The sequence below is a fragment of the Clavelina lepadiformis genome, chromosome 2 (genome assembly GCF_947623445.1).
Source record: "Clavelina lepadiformis chromosome 2, kaClaLepa1.1, whole genome shotgun sequence".
Classification (NCBI taxonomy): domain Eukaryota; kingdom Metazoa; phylum Chordata; class Ascidiacea; order Aplousobranchia; family Clavelinidae; genus Clavelina; species Clavelina lepadiformis.
Window position 1 is genome coordinate 21,607,304 of NC_135241.1, and position 15,378 is coordinate 21,622,681.

General features: G+C 36.7%; 2 protein-coding genes across 2 annotated transcripts; one reads left to right on the forward strand and one right to left on the reverse strand.

The window, feature by feature from the left end:
• Positions 1-30: 30 nt before the first annotated feature.
• On the reverse strand, positions 31-2,893 carry LOC143446084 (ceramide synthase 1-like). Its single transcript, XM_076945569.1, has 7 exons — positions 2,553-2,893; positions 2,264-2,420; positions 1,863-2,043; positions 1,552-1,713; positions 1,312-1,465; positions 434-543; positions 31-286 (listed from the first exon to the last, which is right to left on the reverse strand). The coding sequence occupies exons 1-7, from the start codon at positions 2,784-2,786 to the stop codon at positions 259-261; spliced, it is 1,026 nt and encodes a 341-aa protein (XP_076801684.1). The 5' UTR covers positions 2,787-2,893; the 3' UTR covers positions 31-258.
• A 7,608-nt stretch (positions 2,894-10,501) lies between these two features.
• Positions 10,502-15,066, forward strand: LOC143446750 (V-type proton ATPase catalytic subunit A-like). Its single transcript, XM_076946528.1, has 14 exons — positions 10,502-10,659; positions 10,866-10,994; positions 11,146-11,220; positions 11,359-11,498; positions 12,065-12,202; positions 12,340-12,491; positions 12,571-12,733; positions 12,857-12,965; positions 13,060-13,129; positions 13,210-13,377; positions 13,580-13,729; positions 13,814-13,931; positions 14,029-14,123; positions 14,263-15,066. Exons 1-14 carry the CDS (start codon positions 10,572-10,574, stop codon positions 14,525-14,527), a joined length of 1,860 nt encoding a protein of 619 aa, XP_076802643.1. The 5' UTR covers positions 10,502-10,571; the 3' UTR covers positions 14,528-15,066.
• Positions 15,067-15,378: the final 312 nt, after the last annotated feature.

The following is a 15,378-nucleotide window of genomic DNA, read 5'->3' on the forward strand; positions in this document are numbered from 1 at the left end:
ACCCGTTACTGTCGTCACTAAACAACAAAGTAATTTCGGTCAGTTTATTTCTAGTTATAATTCCTTTAAATAAAATAAAACGAATAATCGATAATTTATTGCGTCTTAATGCATCGGAAGGAATGTATACGTCATTGGCGCTGCAAAATATTTAATGCAACGGCTCCACCGTCAAGATCCAGGTACTAACAATTACTCTTGTTGTGTACTTTCCGCTCATTCGTCCTAAGGTCGGTGGTATTTAAACTGGAATTGTCATCAATCGGTCTTGTTGTGTAATCCATTACTGCGGAGAAAAACCCGGTTCATTACTAGCTAAATAGTCCAAAAGTTATGCAGTTCTTAAGTACAGACTACAACACCTAGGTTTCAGCGAAAACAATTTTTTAAATGTCTACTAAAAGCCACACGTGGAAGGTTAGGTAGGATTTACCGGACAGCCGTTTTGACGTTCTTGTCGTTTCCTCCATTCTGATATTCGCGTTCGTCGCTCACTTCTTTTGCGGCACCGGTTACCACTTTATACGCCATAACCAGGATGAACTGTCGAGTGACATACAAGTCAATTTAGTCAATGCCGATCTAAGTTGCCGTTGGCAGCATTCTAGCAACTACATCGACTCAGCTATTATTAAAGTTCTGCGTGACGTCATGCTTAGACCAATCAATTTTTGGTCATATATCAAGCACAATTTGACCTAAAAACTTTCTGAACTACTAGAAAACAAATTATCGTGATTCGATGGTACTTGCTCCAAGCATTAAGTAATCATGAGTTAGTAAACCGAAATAGCATTTATATAATTATAGTGAATACCGAAGTTAACTCTTAAACAACAGGCCAGTATGGTCAATAGCGTACTAAATTAGTGCACGCAGTGGTTAGAAAGCTATGGGATAAAAGCTGCGACCAAACGTGATTCGAGAGGTACTGGTTCGTTTTCGTAGAAATATAGTTTCTAGTAGGCCTATGTCATACACGAAAAATATAACCCATGTGGCAACTAAAGCGATAAAAAATTTACATCGGTAGTAAGTTTAATTACAACTTTGGGTAAGTAAGCCTGAAAAGATTTTAACCTAACGTAGTTTAATTGTTTGCCCAACTCATAACGTACGTAATAAAAGGTTGGTTTTCGTCACACATCGTTTGACGTGTTCTGAACGTGAGATTATCAGAATCGTCACAAATATTCATTTTTCTGAATATCTCGCTTAAGTAAAAAGTAAAGACACTCTATAGTTTGCCTGATGGCGTTACATTGCGAGTAGTCCCATAGTATATGGGGTAGGTTTATATAATTGCCTCACCTTAAACCAATATATGTGCAGAATAAATAATGTCAAAAGCAATCCATTTGTGAAAAAATAAAACGGCGGAATCTCTTCGTGATACATCTCTCTGCTGACGTAGGCGCTGACGTAAATAACTTTCAATGGGAACCAATATAAACGAAATACAAACCTGGAAAATTGAAGTGATGAACACAAACATTACCAAAGCTGTAATAAAACTGTACAGTGTACATTCAAAGGCTATATTCAACTCACCAGGATGTCCCAAACAGTACAAAGCCGACACTTGAAAGGACATCACACACTGTGGCCCACGTCCCGCCTTTGCTTTTGTAATAGACAGCTAGCTTAGTCGCTTGTAGAAATACGTCATTGAGATCGTGTAAAAATAGCACAAGCATGCCGAGATGAACGTATCTGGAACACGAAAACAAATCGTGCTTTTGCATAGCGTTATGAAAATAAATGTTACTCAGAACGCGCATCATAACGTCGCAAAACATGAATCAAAAGGTTGTTCAAGCAAAAAGGACTGCAGTAATCTTAGTCAAACTTGTTTCATTCACCTAAACAAATATGAATTCACTATTAAGATTATTGAAACAAGATGGTGGATAAGCATCACAACCGAGTCTTTTCGCCATTCATCCAGCACTAAAGTTGCGTAGATGCAATGTATGTAATGGCTTATTTGAAACATGTAGATACAATAGATGTCCCAATTAACGACCGAATGCAGCTGCCAATCTGCAATAAAAAATATCTTAACTATTTTTAGATGAAATCTACTCAAGGCGTTCTTGGGCAGAGATATGCATCGAACACAATGAAAGGCGTTACTACTTTGGCCAATATCTTGCCTAAAGAAAGTCCCATTATTCATAATTACTTTTAAAGAAATATGGACATTTAGTACTGCACTTTTATGAACACCATTAACGCTGAATAGTCTTCACTACACGTTTACCAGTGATTGTGCGTACAGGGTTACTGAAAAGGTCATATTTATGCAACACAAGATAGGCGGCCGGTATCCAAGCCATTAAAGAGAAAGTAAGATTCCATAAACACTCAGGTACACCCTTTTCTGCCTTTTTGCTTAGACGAGAACGTCTGATTATCTCCTGCAAAAGTCAAGACACTCTTATACAGTGAAATGGCGAAATGGGTAAAGTAGTGTTTAGGATTTATGCAGCGGTTAGTTAATTGCTTTACAAATTAAGCTGTATTTTTGCGTACACTTCTGACTGCAGTACCTGAAAGAAGTATTTCGTTATGAGAGATCGCAGAACGGTCCAGGTCACGGCACACAACACTATCCAAAAACCGTCATTCCAGTGACAAGACCCATGTGTCTTTAGTGAATGAAACCAGCCGGCTGGCGTCAAATCGTTCCTTTCCAATTGACTCCAAGACTTTCGCAGTGCATAGCTGACATCAGTAACAAAGCTGGCATAGGTTGGCATTAGAAAACCTTCTTGGACTACCATCCTGACTAAATTTCCGGTCTTGACACCGATTAATTGTTAACTGATAGTGGCAACATATAAAAAAGATGTACTCTAATCTGCAATCAGCCTACATACAAAACAACGATAAGTCGTATATAAAGTACAGTTAGGGCAAAATGAGTAAAAGTTATTGAACCAAAACAAACTCTTTCAATATGAGATAAGTCTTAATGAAATGGGACTGGTGGGCATTGATAAGGATCTTGACACAGACAATAAACCTAACATTCTAACTGCAAATCCGTTTTACTAACCAATACCACACACTTATCCAAACGTGACCTGAAACTAACTGCTTAAAATAACAAGGAGATACCAACAGCAAGCGCGTACATTACGTACGGTTGTTGACTGTTGCCAAAGGCTACCGATAAATGTAGTGCACGGTATGGGCCGTTTCCAGCACCAGAATTTAAATTTTGTACATGCTACATACCAAAACATAGCTATTGTAACTAGTAAAACTCAGTAACAAAAATAATGTAACTACGATTACCTACGTTAGTTACATAAGCTACATTTTGGCTACGAAATCTACATTTTCATTTAGAATGTACAAAAGCTATATTTTGGTGTTTAGAACGGCATATGCAAATGGTAATGCATAGTATGGGGCATTCTCAACAACAAAATATAGCTATCGTACAAGTTAGATACCAAAATGTAGCTATTGTAACTACAGTAAATAATACATTTCAGTAGCAAAAATTAGGTAACTACGACTAGTTACATTAGCCCAGTCGCACTTTGGTATTTAAAGCGGCCGGTAATGTATCAGTCTGAACAGCGTACTCGATAAACCTTACTTCAACAGTTCTTTAACTGACCTATAACGAAGCTAATTGCACAGCATGATTTCTCACCGATTTGAGTCAGTAACTCTGGCTCACATTTATATCACATTTGTGGTAAACAACACAATCTTACAAAAATAATCCTCGAAGGAAGCTGTCATACAAAATGGTTTATGACTAAACAACTTTAACAGTTTAGCCACATTTAGTTCACCAACTGTTTGTTTTAGCCAAAAATTATGCCAACGATATCATGAACAGGAAGTGAATCTAAACGGGCTGCCGCCATTTCTGCTCACGGGTAAAAAAGTGGATTTTTTTCTCACAACTTTTCAGAAAGTGACGAAAGACTTTACTTCACTGTAAGTAATTACGCGGCTTGTTATCAAAGATAATAAGTAGTTAACTCGGGGTTAAACTGAAGTTAATTTACATTAGAACTTAAATTTAGGTTAGGTATACTTACACTATTATGTCGAAGCATTCAAGTTATGTTAACAAATAACAAACAAACATACACTTTTTCCGGTGCATGAAACTTAAGCTTTTGAAGCGCATAGCATTAGTAAAACGCAACTGACGAACTTTACTTCTAAAGCAGAATAACTGAACAGTCATGGTTTGTTTTAATCACGCACGCCCTGAGGACCTAGCGTTCATTACCATCACGGCTGACTGAAAATCTTCAGTGTTATATCTGTTATCCATTGCCTTTCGCGTTTCGTCTCAAACACGTGTATGGGAAAGAAAAAGGGCGCGTGAAAGTGATCTGATCTGGAACACGACAAACCAACATAGTGAACACCTAACCAATATTCGTCTCTATGACGTTCGCTTCCTCTCACAATGGGGTTCTATCTGCGATTTCTTGCCCAGACCACTCACAGAAAGGAACACGACGTAAGCAAAACCATAAAACAACTGTGGTCTACAATTACAAATCATGTAATTTCATACGGACTACCAGCGGCAGCTGAAAGACGACATTATATTATAAATTCATTTACTTCTGTGCTTTAAGCACCGGGTGCAGTAACTACGCCCTAAGGCCGAACAACAATTATTATTTTGCAAATCTTGTTTAAAGAATTATAGAGCTTTTGTGTGTAGTGTGATTGTTTTTGCATCAGTAAGCTACTCAGTTACCAGTTTGCAGCAGCTTAAGTGGTGCACCATCTCGTGCAATGTGTTTTCCAACTTGTGATTGACAATTATGAATATGCTTTTTTGGGAAACGCTTGTTTCATCTCCCCATCTTCACATAATAAAAGCTCGCACTTTTATTAGCGACCAGAGAGACAGAGACAGTCGATCGAATCATCAGAACGAACGTCAGTCAGGCTTGGTGAAAATGAACTTTTCTAAAACTTGGAAAACGGCAGTTTTCAAGATGTGACTCGCTCAATTATCGTCTGTTAAAACGTGTACAGAATTTGAAATAAACGGCTTCACTTGCAAGCACATTCGTTGCAATTTGTATCCAATTGACAGCCACAGAGTTATTCTAACAATCTAACAGCATGCAAGAACTGTAGACTTTAGATCGTTTACCAGGATATTTTAGTGAAGAAACTGTTTGTGCCCCAAAATATCTTCAAATCTTAAAGTTAAAGTTAATCTTGTTTAAACAGTTACAGAGCGTTTGTATAGTGCTGTTGGTTTTGCAACAGCAAGCTACTCAGTTACCAGTTAACTTTAAAGTTAAAGCAGCATTCACTTGAAACACCAGCGGATTACAGTATTGGAAACTTTTTTCTTCATCTTCACAATTTACTGCTACTTATAGCAGCAATTTTATTAGGCTGCTTCATGCTGGTTTAGACAATTTCGACTGTGTTAAAGCATTAACAAATTTAAGCCGCCTTCCTACAAAAACTGGCAATCATCAATCACGCACTAGTTGTAATTACAAATGCTTGTATTAATAAGAGCTTTTTCAACTATTTTACGCCGCAACCTATCATTTTGTACTTTTTAATCCTTAAAATGTCAGTCTGTTAACTAACATAGTGTAAAATATATGTTCCACAAAATCCCTTTTGACCTGAGTGCTTGGTTAATTTACATTTCTTAAACTTAACTCTTTTCTGCTCTGTATTGGTAACTCTGTCCTGGTTAAATGTATTTACATCGCATTTTTGCCAAGCATAAATCTCATTGCATTGCTTTACAGTTTACACCATACGCGTAGCGCTTTTTCAATTTAACGTATACGCTATAATGGAACACCATAAATTTAGTTGACAGGGATATGGCTCGATGTGGCAGACGAAGCGCTCGATTTTCGAGATGATTGTGATTAACCAGAGGAATTCTAATACAAATTGACGGAAGTCATTTACTTCAATGCGATTAAGCAGCGTTACGTTGAGCTCTTCTTGCATGGGCCATCGATTTCAATGCGCTTTGCCGTTCATCAGGGGACGTTTACTTTGATTTCAGTGGAAGAATAATATGAAAACGCTCAAGTCGCCTGAATAAATTCATCAAAAGGTCACGTATCTTACGCATAGTTAAATCTACATTCTGTTGTTATGATTCCAATATTTATGACACTATTCCCGTAATGATTTTACTCGTTTGATGGAATTTCCTAACACCAGCAGATTTGTTCGACCGTAGTATAGTACTTGACAAGTTTTATGGTACTCTAAATTACTCTAATATTAATTTATCAATTTTCATGTGTTTTTGATTGTGTTTTTAAGAACCTGAACTAGGACTCAAACTGGTCAAATTAGGACTCATCTGGTCAAAGTTTGTTTTTCTAAACTGTATCTGAAATTTTCTTTAATAAGAGTTTAATGAAGCGACAAGTTTATTCGTCTGTACATCTGTCTAAACGCTAAAATCGATAGCACTAACATTTTGTCATTTTACCAAGTAATACATTTTTACATGTTTACGTATGTTAGCCGAAATATGCCGGGAATGTGAGACTCTCAGCGATTTAACGGCATAGAATGCTTTTTCACTATTTCTGTCTGAGTGTCTGTAAGAGATCGACGTACTCTGGTGTACTGATGTCAAGTATTTGGTACTTGATGCCACCTGGCTGGGCCAGTTATTATAATAAACCTACTTGTGCTTAAGTTTGTCGATGAACAGCATTGCCTATACTTCTAAACGATACAAAAACGTTACTTATATACAGGCCAGGCACCTTTCAACTCTACACACATTGCAGTAATCAAAGATTAAAAGTCAATTTACGAAAGAAAAGAATTAACTACTGGATACAATGAAATACTGTACCTCTAACTATATCGTTCTTTTGTATCACATCATTCGATAAGAAGGTAGTGCTGAAGCACTGTACTTAAGCGGAAAGAAAACCCGAAAAAAGCGAAGGATGGAGAAATGGCGAATGTATACCTTCAAAGTTTTGGTCTACAGACAACAAAAATATGGAGAAAAGCTATAACCTGTACAACGTGAACTTTTACGCCAGTTTGTCAAAGTCCGAATTGTGCACGGCATTAGAAAAAGAAAAAAGTAATTATTAAGGCTCCTCTGAAGACAGTAACGTGAAATTTCTTGAAGAAATTATAAGAAAAGTTACCGGCTATCCAACTTTGCTCGTTTATTTGATAAATTTTATCAGCATCTGCTTTTCATGATAATAATGCATTTGTACAATTTATCCTCTGCTGCCATCTACAGGAATGTATTTGAAATTCAACTCATCACTACAGCCGTGAAATCGTTATACCGACTCCTTGCGACACGATTACTTAATGGTAGTTTTCAAATGAATTACTTATTAAATCTCCCGTTATCTGTTTAAAAATGATTCAAAGTAAGATCAAACGCATTCGTGCGAGCTTGAACAAATTCATACAAATTGGTTTAAATTCATCTTGATTGAAATAAATTCATACTAATTCAAATAAAGTCAACAAACTGTTGTAAACAGTGAACAGTAATTATAAATTTCAAATGCATTTATGCAAATTTAAAATGTTAGTTCAAAAAATTCATGATAAATAAAATTGGTGAGCGTATATATAACCTAGACCGTAGCATACTTGAATTTGTAGAAATTTATTTGAATTTAATATGAATTTAACTTGTTTAAAGTAGTAAGTTATCACTTTTAAAAATTTTATGAGTTTACTTGAATATGTATAAATTTGTTTGATTTTACACAAGTTTATTTAAAATTTTATAGAAGTAGCCTATTTTAATTTTTAGAAATAGTATTTGATTTGATAGGTCATATCTCATTAATATGTGAGCAATGTACAGGTAAAAATAAAATGAAGGGCAACTTCAGGAGATTTAAACATCAACGGCTTGCTATTGAAGTTGTTTAAGAGCTGAGCTCATAAAAATGCCACCAGGATTCGATACTCATTGGCGCTACTACAATAAGATCCCGGTTAAATTTACAACATAAATCTGATCAGTTTGTGTCTTAGGTGCGAACTTAGCAATTATGGTTCTATAAATACAGTAGCTACTGTATGTACAACAAAAGCAATTTGTAAACAATATGCGCAAATGTTTGCATCACCTTACAAATCGTGAAGTTTAGGAAAGTTACTTGTTTAACTTTTCTTTTGATGACAAATTGACATGTTTGATTGACTGTACGTACCAACAAACTTCTGAAAAAGTTGAATTTAGATTCTTTGATAAATTTTTTCAAACTTAGCTGGGATATTAATGTAAATACCGTATTCAGTTGAGCAAGCCAAGAACAACATTTCCTCCTGTCTATTGGTTTTGTGAATTCGTAAACAGTTCCAAATTCAGTCAATGTTACATATTGTAAAAATCATTAAACTAAATAAAAAATACGTATAGGTTTACTGTGTGTCTAGAATTGGGACCGGCATATCAAAAACAAGCTATTATAATAGCCTAACTGTGGACTTGAGCGGTGATAAAGGATCTATGAGTTTGAAGAGTGTTTAGAATTTCCATAGTCAATGAAGGATTTTTCTTTCATATCATATAAACGTTTAACCGACTTCTCTTTGCACGATTTATCCAAAACACTTATAATAAAAGCCTCAGGAATTAAATGATTTTTCTTCATAGCTTTAGGCTAATGCTATTGCAATTTGCAATACGAGTTGCCTTACAACTGTGGTTGTGGGCGGAGCCACGACACATAAATGGAATATAGGCTATTTTGAATTGCTTTCATTTAATTCATGTTTTCTGGGCAGTTAAATAGCTATGTTTTCAGCAATTTTACATGATAAATTTAACACAGTTTTGCAACTTAACGTAAGCATAACTGCCAAGGCCAGCATTACAAAAACATGAGCCTGTCTGGCATCTTTTTGCACCGGCAGCCGGCGCAAGTGGCTTATGTTATTTAAGATTACAAGACATCAAACATGCTTACTGATGTGGTAGATTTTCAAATGAGTTCATGAAATACAAATAGAAGTATTTCGTTTCATGTAGTTACACACAAAAACTTGTTTACTTTAGTCTGTCTATAAGTGCAAAAATGCAAATTTTTACACGTTTGCGGAGAAAAGTTTCACAGTCACCGTATCTCTGTCGAAGATGCCAAAGCAAAGCTTTTCGTTCTTAGTTTTAGTAATGTAGTAAAAGCAGTACCTTTTTCAGCAACAAAAGATATTTGTCGGTTAGTAAAATGTCGAAAGCTGATGCAATAATCACCGCCTGAAATCCAAAAGTAACCTGGAATAAAATCAAAACCCTTCTATAAGCTACCAAACGATTTTATCTCACTTTAAACTTTTTTAACTATTTTGTGGGAATAGTTTATTGAAAATTTATATTTGCCATATTTTGAACAATGACTTTTCACATCGGCAAAACCTGAAACTATATATGCCCACGAGGGTGTGCCAAATCACCAAGTTAATATCATTCTCAGTTGCTAGAATTAAGAAAAACTGCACGTTTTAAAGTAATCAAGATTTTTAAACTGGCAAAAACATTTTTTACATTGTATTTTTAGCAGAAATTAGTGGTGGTTAAACGTGTATACTTTATTAAAACCATCGTTTTTACAAGTTGACACTTTCTTGTTGCTCCCCTTCCAATCAAAAACAATGTGCAAAAATTATCATGTGATTCGCCCGTGACTAACGTTCCGCATGAATTACTCTCAAAACAGATTGCAAATTTGCTGACGCCTGAACGTTGAAAGTTGAGGAGTGAGTTACGAATTGATGTAGCCTTTGTTTAGGCATTTCCAAGCTAAAACTTAATTACGTGTTTGATTATCAGTTTATTGCCAGTACTTAAAACATTATGCTAGGTATGCGCAACAGACTTTACCCAACAAATCAAAAATAAACAATACAAATTTCATCATGCGCACTTCAATTTGCGGTTCTAGTATACAAGTGCGCAACCAGATGACAACACACTTTGAGTAGCTGGGGTCTAGTATACAAGTGCATCCTGTGGTTGTGCACTTGTATACTAGACCCCAAGTTTCGACGTTCACAGTATAGCAGTAGAGAGCACTAGAACAAAACGGCATTAAATTCTATTTGAGGCAGTAGGCTAACTTTTCAAACAAGGAAGCTTTTTGCCAAAACGTTTACTTAAAACGATTTAAGAAACTGCGAATAATTATCATTCCCCGTGAAATTTGTGCAACGCTGCCGTTGTAATGTCCTTAATAAGTTAATTGAGCAAAGTATGAACAATATTTGCTTTTGTTAAAAAGTTTAAATTTATGCAATAATGTAAATGATTAAGATCATGTTTGTATGAAAACTTGCATGAACACAAGCTCAGTAGCCGAGGCATGAGAAATGAGTGACCGTAGCTAATTTTAAGTCATGCAAAGACTTTCCAATCCAAAAATAAAGATCTTGGTTTCATCATATATATATATAGATCATATAGCCTATACTAGTTTAAAACACTTAACTATACATTTTCGACTAATGTTGTCACATAATTACATGCATGTGCTTGCGTAATAGATTGTAGTTGATTTAAGTTGTCTGTCATCTGAAAGAGAGTCATGAAGCAAGACTTTAGCAAACTACCAAAGATTCGAGATGCTGAAAAGGAGAGTATGTTGGGAACCGTGTTTGGTGTTTCTGGGCCGGGTAAGAACTTGTTATATACTTTACATTTTAACAAGCAAAATGTGTACATGTAATGTATATGGTATCTATGACCTGAGTTATATTTGCATGGCAAAGGTTCAACAGTTTTATTTGTAGGCTGGAACATGTTTTAACCAATAGGTTTCTATCAAAGTTATGATTTTTTATTTCCTAATTTTTACATTGGTTTTATGTTTTTGTGGTAGTTGTTTCTGCTCAACACATGTCTGGTTCTGCCATGTACGAGCTTGTGAGAGTCGGACATGCAGAGCTTGTCGGAGAGATCATTCGTCTTGATGGGGATAGGGCAACTATTCAAGTCTACGAGGAAACCTGTATGTTGAATACATTGACTACTATCTAAAGATAGCTTTATACCATTCTGCCATATAGTTGGTAACTTTTTTGGTTTAACTTAGGGATATACCATATCATGGCCTCAGATTTTTATAGCTCAGTCATAAAGTTTTTTTCACTGCATAACAGCTGGTGTAACTGTGGGAGACCCAGTACTAAGAACAGGAAAACCATTGTCTGTTGAATTAGGCCCAGGAATATTAAGTAAGTGAAAAACAGAAATTTTGCATGAGTTTGACTGTTATTAGACTGCTTTTAGTGTTAGGTTTGTTGAGTAAGGATACTATCATGCCATTGTCTGAAATAGAAGCTTTATAGATCACTTGAAATGTGCTTTTGCAGACAACACATACGATGGTATTCAACGCCCTTTGGAAGACATCCAGATGCTAACAAAATCTATTTACATTCCAAGAGGAATTAACACAACAGCACTGAGCCGTGAATCACAATGGCATTTTCAACCAGTGAAATCATTCCAGGTAAGTTAATATGCTGATAGCAAGACATGAATAAACCCTATAAAGACTTCTGTTTAAATATTGCAGCTTTTTTACTTTTTTTTGAAGTGATTTTCTCACTATTTTGAGAAAGGGAGTGTTTAACTTCATTTAAAAGTTTATATTCAATTAAAAACTATTGCCAACTTTCAGTTCTCACCATTTCTTTGTCTTTCTACAAAAAAGGCCAATGAAGCAGATATAATTGAACTCACATATGGACCTGTTTTGACCTGGAATAATTTGTAACTGTAGCTATGCCGATGCGTTCATTCGACTGATATATGGTTAAAGTATGCAAATGCTTAACCGAGAGCTGCCTCCACAGTAAAACTCTCAGCTGAACTTTCATTTGACTGATAAGCATGTTGTGAGGCTCTTGTTGTATCCACTTGAGTTATTCCCACATGTGACATCATAGAAAGTCTTCTTAGTGTTATTGCGGAAGAATGAGTGATGCTGCGATTCGCAACTTTAAACAATGCAGTTGTTCAAATGTTTTAATTTGCATTTTACAGCCACTTTAAATGAGCACCGATTGTTGCTAGGTTGGCAGCCACATCACAGGAGGAGATGTGTATGCAACTGTCCAAGAGAATACTCTTATTCAGCATAGGCTCATGTTACCCCCGAAGAATCATGGAAGGGTTACTTACATTGCAGAACCAGGGAGCTATAACATTAATGTAGGTGATCGGTTACATATTTCAGTACTCACGTAAATTATACTGCAATTTAAACTACAGACTTTCAATTATGTACGTGGTACATAAGCTGGTCTTAAAAGTTCTGGTTTTGTCAAAATTTGTGTTATGCTTTGCAGGATACAGTGCTTGAAGTTGATTTCGATGGCTCAGTGAAGAAGTACTCGATGGTGCAAATTTGGCCAGTTCGTCAACCTCGGCCTTGTGTTGAAAAACTTCCAGCCAACCATCCCTTGCTAACCGGCCAACGTGTTCTGGATGCACTCTTCCCGTACGCTTCAGTATATACGATAAAATGTGAAATATATTATTACGTAATGTCTCTTTAAAATATTTTTAACTTCTTTCAGTGCCGTACAAGGTGGTACAACCGCAATACCCGGAGCTTTCGGATGTGGTAAGACTGTCATTTCTCAGTCGCTGTCAAAGTTTTCCAACAGTGATGTCATTGTGTATGTGGGATGTGGAGAGCGTGGAAATGAAATGTCTGAAGTACTGAGAGACTTTCCCGAGGTACCTTGTAGCGTCCCATCATTCATACTGTAATTGCAGTTATCTTTAATACCCAGATATTGCAAAGTTAGTAACTAGTGTTTTATTTCATCATTTCTTTTGACGATAATGTAATTTATTCAGCTCACAGTGGAGCTCAATGGTCAAACAGAGTCGATCATGAAACGTACAACATTGGTGGCTAACACGTCAAATATGCCAGTGGCTGCAAGAGAAGCTTCCATTTACACTGGTGGGTACAGAAACATGGTAGAAATAAGCTGGACTTTATTATTGTTTTCTTTGTACATTGAGGTAGCTTTAAAGATTTATCTTGTCTCCTAAAGGTATCACATTATCGGAATACTTCAGAGATATGGGTTACAATGTTTCAATGATGGCTGACTCGACTTCTAGGTTGGCATTTTTTTGTAAACCACCTGTTTTGTACAAAAAGTAGATTAGGCATAATTAATAAATAATAAATTTACTTTCAGGTGGGCTGAAGCACTTCGTGAAATTTCCGGTCGTTTGGCAGAAATGCCGGCAGACTCTGGATACCCGGCTTACCTCGGTGCTCGTCTTGCCTCATTTTATGAGAGAGCCGGTCGTGTGACGTGTCTTGGAAGCCCATTGCGTGAAGGAAGTGTATCGCTTGTTGGAGCGTGAGTATTGTTTGGGAACTGTGCTGTAGCATTTGCTTAAAATGCAACGTTTTGCTGTAAAAGTACAATGATAAGCATTTTATTAGTTTGTATTAGTAGTTGCACAAATCTACAACTTGCTAAATCAGTCCTATCTCTTACATGATTAAGCGGTTATCTCTCTATAATTAATTGATAACAAGTCTAAACTTCTACTTGGCAGTGTGTCGCCTCCTGGTGGAGACTTTTCTGACCCAGTGACGTCAGCCACCCTCGGCATTGTGCAAGTGTTCTGGGGGTTGGACAAGAAGCTGGCCCAGCGCAAACACTTCCCGTCGGTGAACTGGCTGATCAGCTACTCAAACTACACAAGGTGTGGAGATAATATCATTTTATGTGTTTATGATTGAAAAATCAGCCCCGATAAAAGCTAAGATTTTACATTGAAAATATGCAGAGCACTTGACGAATTTTATGAGAAGAACTTCCCAGACTTTGTGCCACTTCGAACGAAAGTAAAGGAGATCTTGCAAGAGGAAGAAGAGTTATCGGAGATTGTCCAACTCGTTGGAAAGGTGAGTTATTGAATGTGGAATAGGTAAGAAGACAGAAATGACTGCAAGCCACCCATCTCTGTGTTTATATTAACCTATCTACTGGGTCTTGTTTCAGAGCTCTTTGGCTGAATCTGACAAAATCACCCTTGAAGTGGCCAAATTGCTTAAAGATGACTTCCTGCAGCAGAATGGCTTTTCACCATATGACAGGTATGAAAGTGTAAGCGTTGTCCAATTCAAATCCTTAAACAAATCTAGATGTTGAAATTTTCGATTGAGCTTGCGCCTTTGCGGAAGAAGAAATAGCAGCGAAAACCTTGCGAAAAAATTACCTGTCGCCACCTTTCAGATATTGCCCTTTCTACAAGACGGTCGGTATGATTCGAAACATTATTGCATTCTACGATATGGCCAAGACCGCAGTGGAGTCCACAGCTCAGTCTGACAACAAGATCACGTGGGCAATCATCCGCGAGAACCTGGGTGACATCATGTACCGGTTATCGTCCATGAAATTCAAGGATCCGGTCAAAGATGGTGAAAAGAACATCATTCAGGATTACGAGAAATTGAACGACGATATGCAGACCATGTTCAGAAGCCTCGAAGAATAAAATTTGACATTGCACAGAACAATTTTCCCTGTCTGTCTTGTGGTACTTGTCGCAGTCCCGCAATTCACGGCATGCTGAACTGTTTATTTATACAGAACTGTGCTGTGTAGCTTCATGTTTAGGCAAATCATGCAAAGTTACGGTATTTGATAACTGCGTTATGTCTTTCGACTGGTAATGTGTTGTGCAATATTGTGTCCTGTGCCATCTATAGATTTCCTCAAGTTAAAAAATCACGTCTTTGTAGTGGAAGCTGAGGATTGTGAAATCACTCCGATATTTTTGAGCATCGATGTCGGCTGCAAATTTCTCAATGAATTTACCATGGCCAGTGCTTCAGGAATTACTGTAGTTAAAGTCGTGTGCAAAGCCGTGTAATTCACCTTCATTTCGGTCCAAAAAACTTAGTTCATCTTCGCTAAGTATGTTGTGATTACGTTTACATGGCGTAATTTTAACGGACCAAATTTACAGTTTTAAATCATTTGTTGTAAATAGATATTTATGTGAGATGAAATAAAACACAAAACTTTCCGTGGGATGAGCTCAATTAATGATAAAACCAGAGATAATGTTGTTCTCCAACCTTACGGGGGCGGCGAAGGCGATTCAAGCGAATAAAAAAGTGTCACGCGAGAGTGCTTCAGCAGAATGCCTTATTATGACGTATATATAAAGCTCGAGGCGACAGCAGAGCGCAGCGTGTAAAGTTCAGAAGCAAATTGAGCCAACTCAAAAGGCTAAATTCTATCTAAAGCTCGTTGATCAATGCAAGAGTGTATCACTAAGCAAATAATATCCATTATACCCAGGTTACTAGCTTAGAGCTTTGTGCTGAGACGGGTTTTCCG